The sequence below is a fragment of the Erpetoichthys calabaricus genome, chromosome 6 (assembly GCF_900747795.2).
Source record: "Erpetoichthys calabaricus chromosome 6, fErpCal1.3, whole genome shotgun sequence".
Classification (NCBI taxonomy): Eukaryota; Metazoa; Chordata; class Cladistia; order Polypteriformes; family Polypteridae; genus Erpetoichthys; species Erpetoichthys calabaricus.
The window spans coordinates 54,034,781-54,053,428 of record NC_041399.2 but is presented as its reverse complement, the minus strand read 5'-3'; the positions used below and the strand labels follow the sequence as shown (position 1 = coordinate 54,053,428).

General features: G+C 38.4%; 1 protein-coding gene across 2 annotated transcripts in view; it reads left to right on the top strand.

Moving 5' to 3' along the window:
- arfgef1 (ADP-ribosylation factor guanine nucleotide-exchange factor 1 (brefeldin A-inhibited)) overlaps positions 1–18,648 on the top strand; it is a 221,967-nt gene that overhangs the window by 65,136 nt on the left and 138,183 nt on the right. For both annotated transcript variants that reach the window (XM_028803601.2, XM_028803600.2), the window contains exon 2: positions 14,696–14,726. In XM_028803601.2, coding sequence (XP_028659434.1) covers positions 14,696–14,726 — 31 coding nt within the window. The remainder of the gene's footprint in view (positions 1–14,695; positions 14,727–18,648) is intronic.

Here is an 18,648-nt window from a genome sequence, read left to right as displayed (position 1 = left end):
TGTGAAGAGCAACAAAGGTGCAGATCTTTATTTACGCGCGCCTTTATTCGCTGCGCCCAATTGAGGTCGCCCTTTTGAGGCTCGCCTTTTTGTGCGCGCCCTTACTGAAGGATGCCTGTGCACGCCCTTATTGAAGGATACCGTCTTGTACGTCCGCTGGCTTGTACGTCCGTAATATACCTTTAATTTTCTCTGGCGGTACTACAGGCGTGCGCGTCGGTAATATGCCTTTAATCTCCTCTGACAGTAATACTGGCTTGTATGTGGCTGTAATATACGTCACTGTATTGTGTACTTTTAATGTCCTCTGGCAGTAATACGGGTTTGTATTTCGGTAAAACGCCTCTAACTTTCTCTGACAGTAATATTGCGAGTTGCACCGTGCCCTGCGCATGCGCACTTCATCAGAAGACACCCACACACGGACATCTGGACGCACATAGGGATTTTATATATATAGATGATTGCCTCCTTGCACTCAGTGGTGCAGGGATCGGTACAGGCTTTCCTCGAGTCTGAACTAGGTAAGTCTGTTACAAGATTTTTAAATAGAGCTCCTTTGTAAATTCCTGCAATGTGACTATGCCTTGGCTAGTCCATGTCTTTTTTTCACATTAGCACTTGGATTCTCAATTTCACACTTCACTAAGTAAAGTTAGAGTTACTGTCATTATCCCAGCATTAAACTTTAAATATACTATGACATGTTCACACTTGGGCTCTAACCTGTCACAATAGTTTGTTACTTTCATTATGAGAAATTAATTAATTTAATAAAGTTAACTTCGTACTGGCTGTGTGATACATAGCCGGGCTGATAATCTGCCACAGCAACTGTGGGTACAGGTAAACAACTGGATTGAATGTGTGTCCATAGGAAATTGCTTTCTGCAAATATGTGTGCTATTGTTTTGTGGAACAGACTCTAAACACAAACTACTTCAATCCTAATCATTGTGATGCTGTAAAGTGTAATACAAAATAAGATACCATACTCAACAGTGTTAATCCCTAATGTAGTCTGTGCATTCACTAATTCTCCATGATCATGATGGTATGAGAGCAATATTGACACCCTAGCTTTCTTGTCTAAATCTAAAGGTGGCAAAGGAGCTGGCAAAACAGTGGCCTCAGAAGTTATACAGACACACAGAACTCAAAAGTGGTCTGTGTTTTTTTCTAAGTTTTAATTGTCTCAAAGCTTACCAGGAAAGATTTTCCCTGTGTATTTTGCGTATTTCTTTCAAACATCACATGTTAAAATATTTTAGACTAGACAGAGAGCCCGTTTCGACAACGTAAGATGAAACGGGCACGAGTGGAATAGTAAGTAATAAGTATAAGCACCACAAACCTGATATAGGTGTATTGAATGAATGCGTAATTAGGCATGGAGCTGTAGTCGAAATCGCCATTCAGGCCTCTAGAGCTTTAATCGAAGTCGCCTTTCTCTTTGAATTTTTGCGGCCGTAAATCCGCCGCAATGTTGGTCGAAGTCACCTTTCTCTTTGCATTTTCCTAGCCGTAAATCCGCCGCCTGCCGCGATGTTGGTCTCGTAAGGTTTTTCGGGCAGCTGTGCAGAAGGCGATTGTGCATTCGGCTTCGGACATGCGCAGAAGGCGACTGCGCATTCGGCTTCGGACAGCCAGTGAGTGAGTGAGTGAGTGAGGAGACTGGGAAATTATATATAAGATACCAGACATATTTAAAATAATTAAAATGCAAAACTGTTCTGTTACTATAGGTGGTGAATAGTCTGTTATTTCTTTTGGTGTATAGTTGTGGTATTGATACTGAGGTGCCAAAAGCTAGGATCGGTACCAAAGTCAAAATTTTAGTATCAATCCAGCACTAATAACATGCTAAATGAATGTAATAAATGTCAGTGTACTCTCCCATATAGATAACAGGCTTTCAGCAAAAAAGTTTGTTCTGTTTTAAGTGCTTTTGACATGTGGTTATGAGAAATACGCACTCTCTTAGTAAATATTGAAACTGAAGGAGAATACAAATTCACTAAAGTTGAACCAAGTACTTCCAGTTTCTCTTGTCTTCTGCTTGTGTGTTAGCTCTGTTCTTCTCTCCAGTATCAGTGTTTTTGGGACTAGATCCCATCATGGTACTTTCCGGTGCAAGACAGGAACCATCCCAAATGCGGTGTCAGTTAATCACAGGGCACATTCTCACACAGACACACACACACGCACTTGATTATATGGAACCAGTTTAAAGTACTTTGTTAACCTTCCATGCAAATCTTTGTGAAATGGAAAGAAACCTTGACTAGTAAACTCCACAAAGAGAAAGAGACTGATTGGAATACTCTTGAGCTTTGAGGCAGCAGTAAAGCAAGAAGCTGTTTCTTAATGTAATTTTTTATTGCCAATAAATAACAAACATAATTATATTAATGCTGTTTTGTCATATAGTGCTAGATCTGCAAATATTACTTCATTTGTAAATGGATACAAAAAGCATAATAAAGAGGGCTGAAACTCACTGAATAGAATATCTTGAGTTATAACCTTAAACTGCTTTCTCATTAACAAAAACTTGTTTTTATATATATATATATATATATATATATATATATATATATATATATATAATATATATATATATATATATATATATATATATAATATATATATATATATATATATATATATACACAATTATCACATCTTAAACTAAACCTAATATTATTTAAAGGGGACCCTGACTGAGCATTGTACATTTTTTCCAGGCTTTCTTGGATATGTAATTTAAGTGGTAACTTGCCATTTTTGGCAGTGTCTGTTTCATGCTGCTTTAGAGGAGTTTTGATCCATTCTTCTGTGTGTCGGCTCAGCACCATTTGTGGGTTTTGAAGAGCCAACCTTTTGTGTTCTGTCACATAGGCTTAGACTCTGACTAGATCATTATAAAATTCTGAAGTCTATTTCTTAGACCTTGTTGCCTTGCTGAGTGACCCAGCTCTTCTTAGCTTTTGACCTAACATTCTTCTGAGGAATTCTTACATAAAGAGAGGACATCATGGTGATGTCTAGTGATAAAGAAGCAGTGACACAGCCAGTATGAAGTTTGGATGATATGTAGACCGTGTTGAACACGTAATAGTGTACATATTGGCTCAAAGTTTACACTTATAACTCATCTGTTAATAGAACATTTTTCCAGAGCTATTGGAATTGGCTGTCCAGATCCACATTGATGAACTTAATCCAAGACAGAGATAATCTGCTCTGGTTAGTGCTGCTCTGTGATGGATGTCCCTGGGCCCAACCCCCTGCCCCTCTTTTAGTAGTTAATGTATTCATGAAGATGTGAATGGTAATCCTGTCTAAGGAAAAATGTCTGCAGTTCTCTATGATACGTAATAATTTTTCCATGTGGTCTAAATTAGTACTTTTTATAGATTGTTTCAGAACAGTTTATAGCAGGATGGTCACTCCTGGAAAGATTGTCTACAGTTTCAAACTGTCTCCATTTTCATATAATCCAAATGAACATTCACAGCTATAGAAAAAAACACGAAACTGCATCCAGACTCATAGAAAAAGTTTGTATTATTTCTAAGTATCTAAGAGATTTTCAGGAATTTCTGTTGATTATGATATAATGCAACTTTAGAATCGGTGTGCTGCCAAGTAAGTTGTATTTACATAGAACAAAGCTGGTCTCAGTCACACCTGGGGTGAATGTTTTCACTGACCATAGCCAAAAAGAGTATAGTCACATAGTTACATGACTGAAAATAAAATTATAGATTACTGGATAAAGTGAAGTTTATCTGCACTTGGAAAGTAAAGGTTCATTTAAGACAGGCTGAGAATAAACAACAGAGTCAGGCTGATTTGGAGATTTTTATGGCTGTTTCAACTTTATTTTCATGATTAAGTAGTGGATTACGTATTGATTATTCATTTTGAATTATGCATTTTGTTATGGCAGACTGTCAGCAGAAGTTGTTGTTTGGATTTACATCAACCATTTTTTTCATACAAAAGTATCTGATTATTATTGAGGTCACACTGGGTCAGTTTATAGTAATAGATAATCATAATCACTGACTGATATATTGCGATTCTTTGTATGTACGTCACACTTTGAGTTGTCATGCACATGTTGTTATGGTCTTGACTACATATACAGTATCAGGGATAGGAAGTCTGTTTCACCAATAACTAACTGTACTGTTCAAAGACATTTACCATCAGATTCTAAAACCAAAATATCAGTATTAGTTTGATTTTTGTTTCGGGTTATCTTCATGATGAAATTTGAACATTTGCTATAGTGAAACATCTAAGTATATTTGGCTTTGTTCTTTGCTCTTTCCGCCTAACGTGGATATAAATAGTGTAAAAAAATCCTGATACTTGTCCACAGTGATTACTATGTATTTGGTCTTTATTGTCTTCATTGCTAAATATGTTCGCTGTTTATGTTCTACTGCGCCTCTAAATATGTTTTTGATGGTCATTAATTAATCACATGAAAGATCTTTAAACCCACCTGTTAATTTTTAATTACCAGAATCACACACAAGGCACAAACCAACCTTGGACAGCCCATCACAAGGATCAAAAAAGTTACAAGTACACATTTCTACATTGGATTCCTTTAATATTGTAGGGTTGTTTTGACAAAGCCAATGCAAGTACAAAACATACAGTACAAACTCCCCACCTGTCCAGTGAAGGCAGCAGTGTTCTACCTGGTCTGACACATCACCCATTTTGTAAAACTCTCTTAGCTTTTGAACATCAACAGTGAGTGTGTTTGCTTATAATCCTTGTTTTCAGATTTCCTCTGTATTTCCAGCAAATATCAAAGGGACACTTCTATTGTGAATAACAGAAAAAAGAATTGTAGATCTGAGTTGAATTGTATGTTTTAATTTATTTCGATTTTAAACAATGTTCTTTTAACAACCACATCTATGGCAATATTTCCCTATGTCAAAATGCAAATTACAGTATCTTTGTGAGGTTGGAGTCAGTGAGGAACAACAGAAATAGCCAGACAAATTTTTTATTGTCATTGCAGAGAATTTGTAAAAGCCACAGACATTGCTGTATTCCTCCACTATTTGGCATTAAAGAAACTGTGAATGCTCAGCTTGTAAATTAGTGAAAATCTTGAGCTGTGGCTGTTTGAAATTAATGTAACTCGCTGTAGTAAAAACTACATGGAAAATGCAATCTATTTTTGAACTTTATGCATAAAATTAGTGTTGACACTTTCAGAATTAAATTTTAATAAGATCTGACATTCATACAAACCTTTGTTCTGTGGTTTTGTTTCAGCATGTATATCAGGATTTTGAAAGCAAAACTAGGTTTTGTGCTGGTTATTTATTTGCTTTTATTTGGTCAGATACCTTTCAGCTTTTGTGTTGGTGTATGCTGCCTTTGCAGTATATTTATCACAGATAAAGTTTAGAAACCATCTTGCCTTTTGCATCTTTTATAGAACTTCTTCTGTAGCATTTACTATATCCTGTTTCAGTTGTTCAGGTTTTAGGGACTGGAGAGAAGGGAGTGTTAGGGGGCAGCCTGCTCTTGATCTCCTTCAGTTTCATTGTGTAATCAAAACAAATGTGCATCTTCTGATTATGATACTGGTTTGTCTAATCATAACAGTGTTCAGCATGAAATACATCTTTTATATAATATGCCATAATTGTATTTTCTTCTCCACAATAAAGGGAAAGTTTAAATAGTGTTCAATAATCCATATATATTTATTTATTAGTGCAGTTTGAGCTGAAGGTTCATTGCTGTAAATGTTTTTTCTTTTTTGGATTACAGTGAGGGATGTAGGGCTGGCGATTTTACAGGCATAAGGTATCTGTGTTGACTGTAACATACTGAACATGCATGTATACCTTATCCAAGGCATATGATCTACCTGGTGGTAAAGTGAAAACCTGATTGGAATGGGACCAGATCATAATTAATTCAAATCCAGTTGGTTTTTGTTTCCATTTAACTGACCCCAATCAATATAAAAGATGTGAGTGTTGTAGACGTCAATTTAAAACATTTATGTGGAAAAAGGCATTCTAGCTGAGATTTAAACTAGTGTACTGTATTAACATTAAATCCTTAATTAAAATATAAATAAATACATCAAGGGATGATTTAGTATTGGTTTGTTTGCCTCTGAAGATGGAAAAAATGTTTTCACTTAGTGGTAATTTTGCATACCTCTGAAATGCATTTTAATGTACGTGTTCAGAACCTTGATTCTGTTGATCATCTTCCTCTGCAGTTGGTGGAGCTTTGTAAATTCCGCATTTCAGTAGCAGCACTCTCTGAGGTATACAGACCTGGGACTGGCCCGATCTCTGTAGGTTGGTACACCTTTTATTGGTCTGGTCACTTCGATGGCTGTCATACTCAAAGATAGCTCTTGCTATGGTGGATCGGCTCATCCCGATGGTGTCCGATGTCACTCCATTCAATGAACTTATTGTGAGACTCTGGTTAAGGCACTCTTTGGGTGCCTTGTTTGTTGTCTCAGTGTGTGCTCCGACCATGGTGAGTGATGTCTTCCTCACCAAGACATTTTATTTGCAACCTCGCTTGTTACTTGATAGGTGCCCATGAGGTGACACTACTCTGTTTGTGGGTGACTTCAATGACAGGGCTGGCTATGAGGATTATGTTGGTATCCATACATGTGGTGGCAATGGTGAAAGTGGCTCCATGTTCCTTGACTTTGCAAAAAGGTCAGGGGCTGCAGAACACTGGATTCTGGTTCCAGTGCCATGAGCCACATCGTTAGACTTGGTACTGCAATACTGGTGGTTCAGTGAAGAAGATTGATCACATCTTTCTGGGCAGACATTGGAAGCTCCTACAATACAATACAGTACAGTTTATTTTTGTATAGCCCAAAATCACACAGGAAGTGCCGCAATGGGCTTTAACAGGCCCTGCCTCTTGACAGCCCCCCCAGCTTTGACACTCTAAGAAGACAAGGAAAAACTCCCAAAAAAACCTTGTAGGGAAAAAATGGAAGAAACCTTGGGAAAGGCAGTTCAAAGAGAGACCCCTTTCCAGGTAGGTTGGGCGTGCAGTGGGTGTCGAAAGAAGGGGGTCAATACAATACAATGCAGTACACAGAACAGAACAATTCCTCAATATAATAAGAAATAAAAAATATAAATTTTAGAAGTACAGAGCAGAATTTAACAGTAGATGATATATCCCATAATAAGATTTGGATTTGTGTAGAGTCCTGGAGACCTAATCCTTCAAGCTGCCTCCCCCATTTGGCCATTCCACGGCTGAAACCGTGCTGGGCCAGCCAATCCGATGAAAGGACCTCTCTTTCCCACGATTCCTGCAATCCTCCATCTGGGATGACTTTTCCTTAGGCAGGCAAAACAACTTGGCAGGTGGGCCGTGGCACCAAGTGCCACATTTGAGTACCGAGAAGAAAAGCAGAATAAGTGAGGGTTAATATCCAATTATAACTGTCATGTTACTTATGTTTAAGTGCTAATGACTAACACCAGAGATGCAGTCTGTACAGTTAATCAGCAGCTCTAAACAGGATATGCTAAACTGAAGTAGTGAGTCTTCAGCCGGGATTTAAAAGCTGAGACCGAAGGGACATCTCTTATAGTAGCAGGCAGACCATTCCACAGTTTAGGGGCCCTGTAACTAAAAGCTTGACCTCCCACTGTTGTTTTATTAATCCTTGGAATCATAAGCAGACCGACATCTTGAGATCTTAATGTGCGCTCAGGTTTGTAAGTCATGATAAGTTCAGACAAGTAAGCCGGACCTCGACCATTTAATGCTCCTACAGAACTGCGGTTTCTACAAAAGCGCCCAGTTTGTGAATTCTTACCATAGACTTGTTGTTGCTACTCTGAAGATCCAGCTTAGGTCCAGTAGGCTACTACCCACTAACAGGGGTGGGCAAAGTCATTCCTGGAGGGCCGCAGTGGCCGCGGGTTTTTGTTCCAACCCAGTTGCTTAATTAGAAAACAATCCTTGCCAGTAATTACATTTCATGGCTTGTTAGTGCTTTACCTCTGCTATGTCAAGTCATTCTCATATCCTAGATTTTTTTTTCCATTCTAAGGATATCATCCAAATACTTTGAAGTGTAAAACGGATGGGTAATTCTCAGTCATTCACTTTTTTCTCTTCTCTTTCCTTCCAAGTATTTAATTAAACCAAATAGTGCACGATAAATACACACAGGTGTAAAGGGTAACGAGCAAAATGGATAACTGCTGGTTTCTTTTGTCATTTGCATCTTATTGCTAATAAGGAGCAATTAAAAACCGAGAATGCAGCTGTTTAAGACTTAAATAAGCAATAAGGGTTCAAAATTTTAATGTGGGAGATAACTAAAATGAAGCAGAAGTGTTTCTAGAGCAATAAGTGCTTCTTATTAAACAGTTGGGTTGGAACAAAAACCTGCAGCACCGAGGCCCTCCAGGAATGACTTTGCCCACCCCTGCACTAGGAGAATGAGGCTGAAACTGGCCATACTCCAAGACCACACTGTTTCTAATGAGTTTGCACACAGTTTGTTTGAGGAATTTACAGATTTGCAATCCTAATGTGACATGGGAAACCTTCCATGATGAGACGGTTGCTGAGGGTTGTGTTGGTGTTGCCAGTGTTCCCAGAATGAGGTATTTCATCTTGCATGGCACCGTGGATATTGCCAAGAGGAGTAATAGCATATGGCTTGATGGCAATTCCAGTCTGTAATGGGAACTTAGGATGGCTGTGAGGGCTCTGAGGGCAGATAAGGAGATGTTTGATAGAGGAAGTTGTGAGCAAGTGACACACCATCTATGGTCTAGTGACCCACATCCTGCTTACAGTAGAATCGAAGGATTATGCACATCCGTATCTGTTCCACAGAGAGTCACATTCTGGGCGGCTGATGGAACAGTCCTTACAGATAATGCTGCAATTGTGACCCGTTGGGCTGGCAACTTTAAACAACTGTTTAAAGCTGATCCTCCGGATAGGACGTTGGGCATCTCTGGATCCACTGTTGTTGAGGCTGATCCTCCAATTAGCTGTGAACCATCCAGTGTCACGGAGATTGCACAGGTGGCGATCCAGCTGAGTAGGGAAGGCTGCGGGATTCTGTGATATCTGGGGTGAAGTTCTCCAGGCTGGTGGTAAGGCTGTCCTCCTGGCATTGCAAGCAATCTTTGCTTCCATTTGGGAGACAGGCATTATCCCAACTGACTGGAAAGTGTGTGTTCCTTTTAGGGGGCAATACCTCCCTAGTTGGAATAAGTTCTTTGTAATTGCGGCGTTTTAAGTAACTGAAAACCTATATAGATATGATATTAAATGGTGATATCCCTCCAATAGTGATATGACGGTAAAAATCACATAAGAGAAAATAACTTAGCTTTCTTTACTGATGATTTACGCGGTATTACAGACGGGAAGCCTATAGCAAAGACAGTATCAAGGTGGGATCTTGACAGTGGCGGGCCGTCAGGGCCTGCAAGGCCTTCTCTGCTGGCCTAAAAAAATATTTGAATCACAAACTGATATTAATTATATTTTGTCCATGAATACTTATTAAATAATTCCAAATAGTCTGTCCGCTTCCTTTCATAGCTTTTCCGATGGTTGTGCTGCTTCCAGACATTTTCGTATTAAAGCATTTAACCAATCACATTTCAGCCAACATTTGTTGCCAGGCAGGGTCAAAGTCAAAGAAGTCTGCCCGGAGGCCTTCACAATCCATTCTGCAGGCCCTCTAACACAAAATAATTGTCGATTTAAACTGTTGCTTCAACCAATCAGATTTTGAGTTGGTTTCACTAGGGGCCTCTAGCAGGCGTACGGCAACGTCACCGTATTCAGACCCGTTGATTGGATAGGATGGTGTAATAGAAAAATCTGAATGAGGCAGCTGTACACATTGGTATGTTTGGCGGTGACCATTCCCGTGTCCACTGCTTCTGTCGAGTGGACATTTTCAGCCCTAAAGCGAATTAAAATATATGCCAGAAACACGACAGGGCAGGTTCAACTTTCAGCATTAGCTTCGATGGCGATAGAAAGGGACTTCGTGATGGAACTGAAGCGCACAGATAATCTATACGACAGAGTAATTGAACTGTTTTTGAGGAAAGAGAGGAGGATGGATTTTGTTTATAAATAATCCGAATTTTTTGTGAGTAAAATGTTGCGATTTTCCTAAATAATATTGCAAGTTTATGAGTTATTATTGATGTTTATGTGTGTCGCGGGCTGTAGCTGCAGTAGAAAGGAACTTGTTCACCCCTGGTTTGTCTATTCAATAAAGGCATTTATTGTGGCTACGGGAGTTATCTATCTGCGATGCAACGGCTCTTTATACTGTATTTCTGCATATTAAGATGGTTTTTATAACCATAAATTAGTTTTTGAGGGGCGGGTTGATTCAGACGGAGCACTACTGAAGGCCTAGGTGTGAAATGCACGGTCCGCCATTGGATCTTGATCTATACAGTCTGCCATCTTTTGTCGCTGCGCTGGAAGGCTTTTCAGGACGGATGACGATATCACCCATCCATCCGTCGGCTTCAAAGTATTTGGCTACTGTCCAAGTCTTTTATACTGGTTTCTCCACGTGCAGGCCCTTACTTAGGTTCCAAACAAGGAAGGAGAGGATTCAATTTCATCTCTTAACATACAGAAATAGTACAATGCCCATTTTTGTAGTTGTACCTTCTCTCTTCAAATGCTTGCCTAGCAGTTCTAAATGCTGAGAGCCCCTGTGTGCTAACTTTCGCCTGGCCTGTACATGTGAGTGGATTTCTAAAAATAATATTTGTACAGAGCACAGTGACATTAAACTTATATTCTAGCTTATTACAGTGGGACTTGTCATCCCTTTCTGGAAAGGAAAGGGTGATCGCCTGGATTGCGGCAACTACAGGGGGGATAACACTGCTCTCGGTTCTGGGTAAGGTCCTTGCTAGGGTCATCCTCAATAGGATCCTTGATCACAACTCACCTGCCGGTGACCAGAGCAGTCTGGATTATACCTATGAAGTCTACCATCGACAACATCCTGACACTGAGGATTCTCATCGAGCACAAATTCGAGTATCGACAGAGTTTCTTTGCAGCCGTTCTCAACTTTCATAAAGCGCTCAACTCAGTTGATTGAGCTGCCATGTGGCACATCCTAAGATTTTACGGGATTGGAGTGCTGTTCAGAGTGGAGGCAAAACGTCTGTTTTTCCCAGTAGATTCTGGGGTTGGTCAGGAGTGTGTTCTAGGGATGCAGTTAATGATGATTTTGATAATAGATTAATCTGGTAATTATTTTGTCAACTAATCGATTAGTTAGATTGTATAAAAAAAAAAAAAAAACATGAAATGGAACTTTTACCAAATAAACAGATTTGTATAAAAATTTCAGAAATTTATTTTTTTAAATGAACTATTTGTACACATTATAAACAAAATATATAATTTTTTATAACATTTATAATACATTAAAATAAATAGTAATAAATATAAATAGTAGCACTACTGGCTCTGGCTGCGCAATGAACACACACACACACATACACTTGAAAACAATAGTTTTCAGTAAACAAAACTTGCAGTTTGACTATATATTCAGACTCATACTAAACACACACTTCAAAATTAAACTGGAAAACCATCATGTAAATATCTGACCACCTCAATATTCAGCCACTGAAGAATGTTTAATTTTTTTTTTTTTTTTTTAACGTCTGCATTAATGATTGAAATTAGTTGTCATTTGTTTGGAAAACGTCCAGACTATTTTCCTTTTACAGAAAGCAAGTGGTTTCATTTGTGTGAAACTCATTTCTTCCTATGCTATATAATATGCCAGGTTTATTTTAACTGAAAGATGATATCTTTTCACATCATTGTTCATCTTTTTGTGTCTAGAAACATTTTACCACTGCAGATCATTTAGCATATTTGCTGTTGTCCTGTTCAAATGTTTGTGCATCTCAGTTGTGCTCTCATGTCTTTTCTGCCACTTGCTTACCCGTCTGCTTTTTTACAAATGCGTTCACAACTGAAGGAAATAGTGACGCAATTGCGAAACACAACGTATTCAGCCTACTGACGTAATTAACTAATCGATAAATGCGATTGATGCCAACGTTTTTAACAATCGATTATCGATAATGTAATTTAATAATTGCACTTCTAGTGTGTTCTTGCTCCTACTCTGTTCAATGATTGCATGGACTGGGTATTGGGCAGAGTCATAGGGTCCAGCGGCTATGAGGCATCTGTTGGTGAAGAAAGATTAACTCGTCTTGACTTTGCCGAAGATGCTGTGATCCTCACGGGCTCAATGGAGGCTCTGATTGGGGCTCTCAAGAGACTGAGTGAGGAGTCTGAGTGTCTGGGCTTACAAGTGCCCTGGATAAAAACCAAGATCCAGGCCTTTAATGACCTCTTGGGCATAGCCATCAGCAGTGAAATGAAAAGAAACTAAGTAAACTACTGCTATGTGTGTATAGTGCATTGAAATATTTTTGTGTGGACTGACATGGCACATCAGGCAGTTGATCAGTACATCTTAATTTGTTGTTCATAAACCTTTATCAAAAGTGTAAGTTTATGCTTAGAGGTACAACAAATGGAGCACAATTTCTTGAAATAACAGCTTTCTTGTTTAATATAAGAGAATAACCTTTACTGAGTTTAAGCTTTCTTTTTTGTTGAAAACATTGGTTTATCATCATCATTGTGAATTTCCCCTTGCGATTAATAAAGTTTATCTTTCCCATTGGGATTAATAAAGTATCTATCTATCTATCTATCTATCTATCTATCTATCTATCTATCTATCTATCTATCTATCTATCTATCTATCTATCTATCTATCTATCTATCTGTCTGTCTGTCTGTCTGTCTGTCTGTCTGTCTGTCTGTCTGTCTGTCTGTCTGTCTAAACAAATCTGCTTAGCCTGTATTTGTTCAATTTCTCTTGATTTGAAATGTTCAGTTTAATTATTGCTGCAATGTTCTGGTTTTGCCTTCAATGTCTGTTTAAAAATTGGGAAAAGTGCATTTCACACTGACTTCCACATGATTTCTTTTTCAGGAATAGTCTTAATACCATTACTTTTATTACCTTAACAGTATGGGATTTTTTCTTTGGTGATGCTTATACAAACAAAACATCAATACATGAAGTTAATAAGAACATTAATCATCATTCCCGAACATTTCACAAGCAACCATTTACACATATTCACCAGATTATTATAAACAGCTCTTTAGCTTGAGCTATTTGTTTCATGCAGTTTACAGCATATGCATATGTACACTAGTCATGATTGGATGAAGTCATTTTCTACATGGAAGGAGATTGAATAGAGAATGGGTCAAAATGTTTTCAATTTTGAACCTATAAAAAAATGTCCTTTCTTCCAATGTCACAACCGCAAATTTTATGATATTGTCTTGGGTTGTCAAATCAGAAAAGGCCTTATTAGTTTTAACAGGCCCAGGATCATCAAAGCCCTGTATACTGTGTGTGATGAAATGTTAAACCTTAAAGAGATAATACAAATTCTGTTCTAACAACTGTTTTGCTAATCAGTTAGATACTGATTAGTATATCGATTGAGTTTAAAAATGCAAAGTTTGTGCAAAAGTGCAAGTCATATAAAGAAAAATAAGTTTATTTCTTTCACAATGCTCTCCTTCATAGCATTACTACAAGTATGCTTTAAAATTACATTTGCCAAAAATATGCATATTTACAAGTGTTGTTACTACCTATAGAGTCTAGTTTAATACTTTCAAGCCTGTTTTCGACATTGTGGAAAGACTGAAATAACTATAACATCACCTAAGGTTGCCTTGAATGTATTTTTTGATTTTTATCCACTAGATGGCAGCAAAAGAAATACACTACAAAGAAATGTTATGGGTTGTTGACTCTGCATTGTCTGATAAGAAGTTTGAATTGTCAATAAAAAAAAATCAATAAATAAAAAAAAAAAAAAGTAACACTAAGAGTGCTTCCAGACTATCCCTAAGTACAAATGACAGAAGGATTACCATTACTCCAATGTTTTCAAGTGTACAGGTGTGTGATCCCCTAGCAAGTGAGCTCATTTTTACAGATTTTGCAAGACACAGACTTCTTACTCCACAGATTTGAATTCTTTGGCCTTTGATCCTCTTCTATAGATAAATACTCCTTCTCTGCCAAATCTCAGAATTTAATTAGAATTGCTTTTGGTCAGTGAAGTTACTGTATGTCTGCAATACATAACAAAACAAATAATCATTAACAAAATTCTTTGGCAACTATTTTCATCATTAATTGTGATCAAAGTTATTGATTAGTTGTTTCAACGCTACATTATGCAGTAAATTTGTCTGTTTCTAAGTTTTTTTTTCTAGCTGCTTTTGAACACAACAATCAATATTGTATTTAAATTTTGTGGAGATTGGAAATGAAATAAACTTTTTAATGTGAAATTTTATATCTGTGCGTACAAATTTCAACATGCTTGTCATGTGACACTGCAATAATGTTATTTGGCTAGTTGGAGTCTTTATTTTCTTGACTTGTGGTTATTGTAGGAAAAATTTCTTTATAATAAAATAGTTAATATTCACTTTGGTGTATAATTCATGATTTGTGTGTTTTGTTTAGTTATATATATTTTTTCTTTTTCAGATGAAATTAAAGCGGAGACAGAGAAATTAAGGTATGCATTTTATTTAATAGTTTTTATATAAATAAGAGTTAAACAATTAAATCCAAGTTTAGTGTAATTTTTTGAGTAGCTGTACCAAAGAAAAATGTCTTATTAAAAATGCTTTGCTTTTTCTTGTTTGTGCCTTGCTTGTGATACACTTACAATAGAAGGGTTTGTAATTTAATAAGCAATATCTACACTTTAAGTATAATCAAAATAACAGCACAGAGTGGTGCACTTTAAAGACCATTTTATGGATACTGAAGATGCACATAATAGACATTTGCTATTAAGTACTATTTCATTTTTATTAATTATACACACAGACTGGAAGGAGAAAGAAAGAAATATTTATTGGTTTTGTTAAGTGTATATTAAGTACATTCAAATGTTTCTTCGTTTATGTACTAGGTACATGCCTGTGGTTTGTCTGTCCCACCTGGCCTGTAACATGACAGACATTACACATAGTGATTCCATATATCCACTCCAAATAGTCTCTTTGGTCTGATCCCAAATGCCCAATATACGTCAACCGGCCCTCAGTCGCTAATTGGTCTTGGTGTGTCTGTTGTAGAAGAGATTTCACTATATTTATGGAGAAATATCCTATAAGTTGAATGTATTCTCTGTGTTCTGTCCTCTTAACACCAATTTGCCAGGGGTAATCCTATAAGGATCACAAGTATCCCGATAATACACACTTCTCAAAAAATTTATGGAACACTTAAATCATACATTTGATCTTGATGAACGAAATATTCAAGTGGAAAATCTTTACTGAGTAATATTGCGTAATTCGTTGAGAACAAAATGATGTAATAACAGTCAATGGAAACCATAATCACCAACCCATTGAGGGCTGGATTCAACATCACATTGAAAATCAAAGTCAAAAATTTAAATCACAGGCTGATCCAACTTGCCTGAATTTCATCATGGCAACTCACAATGTGACTCAGTAGTGTATATAGCCCCCCAGGTGTTCTCAGTTGGTTTTAGATCTGGGGAATGTGCGGGCCAGTCAGTGGCGTCAATGCCTTTGTTCTCCAGGAAGTGCCTACATACTCTGGCCACACGAGGCCAGGAATTGTCCTTCACCAAGAGGAGCCCGGGTCCCACTGCTCTAGCGTAAAGTCTGGCAATGGCTCTTGAGGATTTCATCCTGGTACCTAACAGCTGTCAGAATATCATTGCCTAGCATGTGGAGGACTGTGTGACCCTGCAAGGTATTCCTCCCTAGACCATCACAGACCCACCACCAAACCAGTCATGCTGTATGTTACATTCTTCATAACATACATCTTGCCATCTCCATATTATTTCACATCTGCCACATATGCACAATGTGAACCTGCTCTCATCTGCGAAGAGAACAAGACACCAGTGACGGCACTGCCAGTTGTGCTATTCTCTGGTGATTCATGATGATGGGTTATGAGCACAGGTCCTACTAGAGGACATTGGGCCCTCAGGCCACCCTCATGGAGTCTGTTTGGTCAGAAATATGCACACCAGTAGTCAGCTTGGGGTCATCCTGTAGGGCACTGGCAGTGATCTCTGTTCCTCCTCTGCTTCTGGGTTGATGCCCTTCTACTGCCTTGTACAGCTCTCCTCGTGTAATGGTCCGTCTCCTGGTATCTCCTCAATGTTTTTTGAGACTGTGCTGGGAAGTACCACAAACCTTGCAACAGTACATATGAGTATGCCATCCAGGAGGATCTGGAATGCTTGGCTTAACCTGAATCAGCTTCACCAGGAACCTACCAGGAGTGCTACCAGGAGTGCTACCAGGAGTGACAAGGACACTAGCAAAATGCAAAACTAAAGAGGAATAAGTCGGGAAGGAAAAGAAGAGAACAATTGTCTGTGCCTACCACCTGCAAAACCATTCCCTTTTTGTGGGTTGTCTTACCACCTTGTTGCCTCTCCAGTACACCTGTTGTCACTTTCATTTGTATCAAAGCATGTGAAGTTGATTCACAACTGCTTATGCTTGTTTAATGGACAGATTGATATCCCTGAAGCTTAATTGGCTTTGTATTAGACTGGGATGAGTAAGTGTTCCTTAATTTTATTGTGCAGTGTAGGTGTAAATATCATTGAGACATTAAAATCTTTCCACCATGCTGAAATCCCAATTCTAGGATAGAAACTTAAAATCGGATGCTACATTGTTTCTTTTTGACTTTATTTCTCTTATTTATGTTTAGCTTGTGTGTATGCATATATAAAACATGGATATATTTTAGAAATCAGTGGTCTATCAGTGGAGTTTTTAACCAGATTGTTTAATGGAATCTTTGAAAGTGAGAGGATGCCTGAGGAGTGGTGAAGTGTACTGGTGCCGATATTTAAGAATAAGCGGGATGTGCAGGACTGCTGTAACTACAGGGGAATAAAATTGTTGAGCCACAGCATGAAGTTATGGGAAAGAGTAGTGGAAGCTAGGTTAAGAAGTGAGGTGATGCTTAGTGAGCAGCAGTATGGTTTCATGCCAAGAACGAGCACCACAGATGCAATGTTTGCTCTGAGGATGTTGATGGAGAAGTTTAGAGATGGCCAGAAGGAGTTGCATTGCATCTTTGTGGACCTGGAGATGACAGGGTTCCTCGAGAGGAGCTGTAGTATTGTATGAGGAAGTCGGGAGTGGCAGAGAAGTACATAAGAGTTGTACAGAATATGTACGAGGGAAGTGTGACAGTGGTGAGGTTTGCGGTAGGCGTGACAGATGCATTCAAGTTGGAGGTACAGGAATCAGGAATTGGCTCTGAGCCCTTTATTGTTTGCTATGGTGATGGACAGGTTGACAGACGAGATTAGACAGGAGTCCCCGTGGACTGTGATGTTTGCTGATGACATTGTGATCTGTAGCGATAGTAGGGAGCAGGTTGAGGAGACCCTGGAGAGGTGGAGATATGCTCTAGAGAGGAATGAAGGTCATTAGGAACAAGACAGAATACGTATGTGTAAATGAGAGGGAGGTCAGTGGAATGGTGAGGATGCAGGGAGTAGAGTTGGCAAAGGTGGATGAGTTTAACACTAGAATTACCAGAGTCTACGAAAAAACTCGTAGATCCGGCCCACCTTAAAACCGTTCTCACCTCTCTTTTGTCTTCTAAATGTGCTGATTAAGAGGAGCAGCGAGCAGCTGGCTATTCCATCCCCCACCGTCGCAGAACGTTCACTAAGTTTTCCCAGCTCATGCCTTGTTTGATTATCTGGGAGTGACTGAACTGCTGTACTTTTAGAATGGAAATAATAGATCGTTATTTGGAACACATGCATTTCATGCGTGTTCCGTTTCTACAGTAATCTGTGCAAACACATTGCTAAAACAGAAACTTTTTCATATTTTAGTAATAAATGTTACAAAATGTAGGCATAAACTATAGAATCTGTGAAGCCTGAAGTCCAAACATCAAATAAACACTTTCACAAAAGGTTCAAGGATGCTACGACACCTTCCGTGGCTTAACGCTACGGTTTGCTGACTTGGAGCACAGCTGCCCTACCGTGCTACAGAGACCTGAGTTCGATTCCCAGCTTTGGAGAAAATGTTTTTTTTTTCCTCAAACGGACATTAAATTTATAAATTGGTATGCACTGTAAATCGTTAAGTTTAAAATGTCAATCGTGGTTATTTCTGTTGATTAATTCATGCTTTTTTACTTAGAGTCAGAACAGGAGCTTGTTCAGCTTATTCAGTTTCTGATCTGACTCAAACAGCGCCAGTATAACTTCACACCCGATCTGGCGCTGTTCGTTTTCAAATAATATTGCATTACTTCGGCGATGTTTTCAGATTGGTACTATTCACGTCATAAAATGATTTCTTTCAAAACGTCACATATATTTGTCTCTTTCTTTTTTTTTAAAATATGCTTTGTAGCACGCAGCAACTGGCCACCTGCATGTTCTTGCGCACACT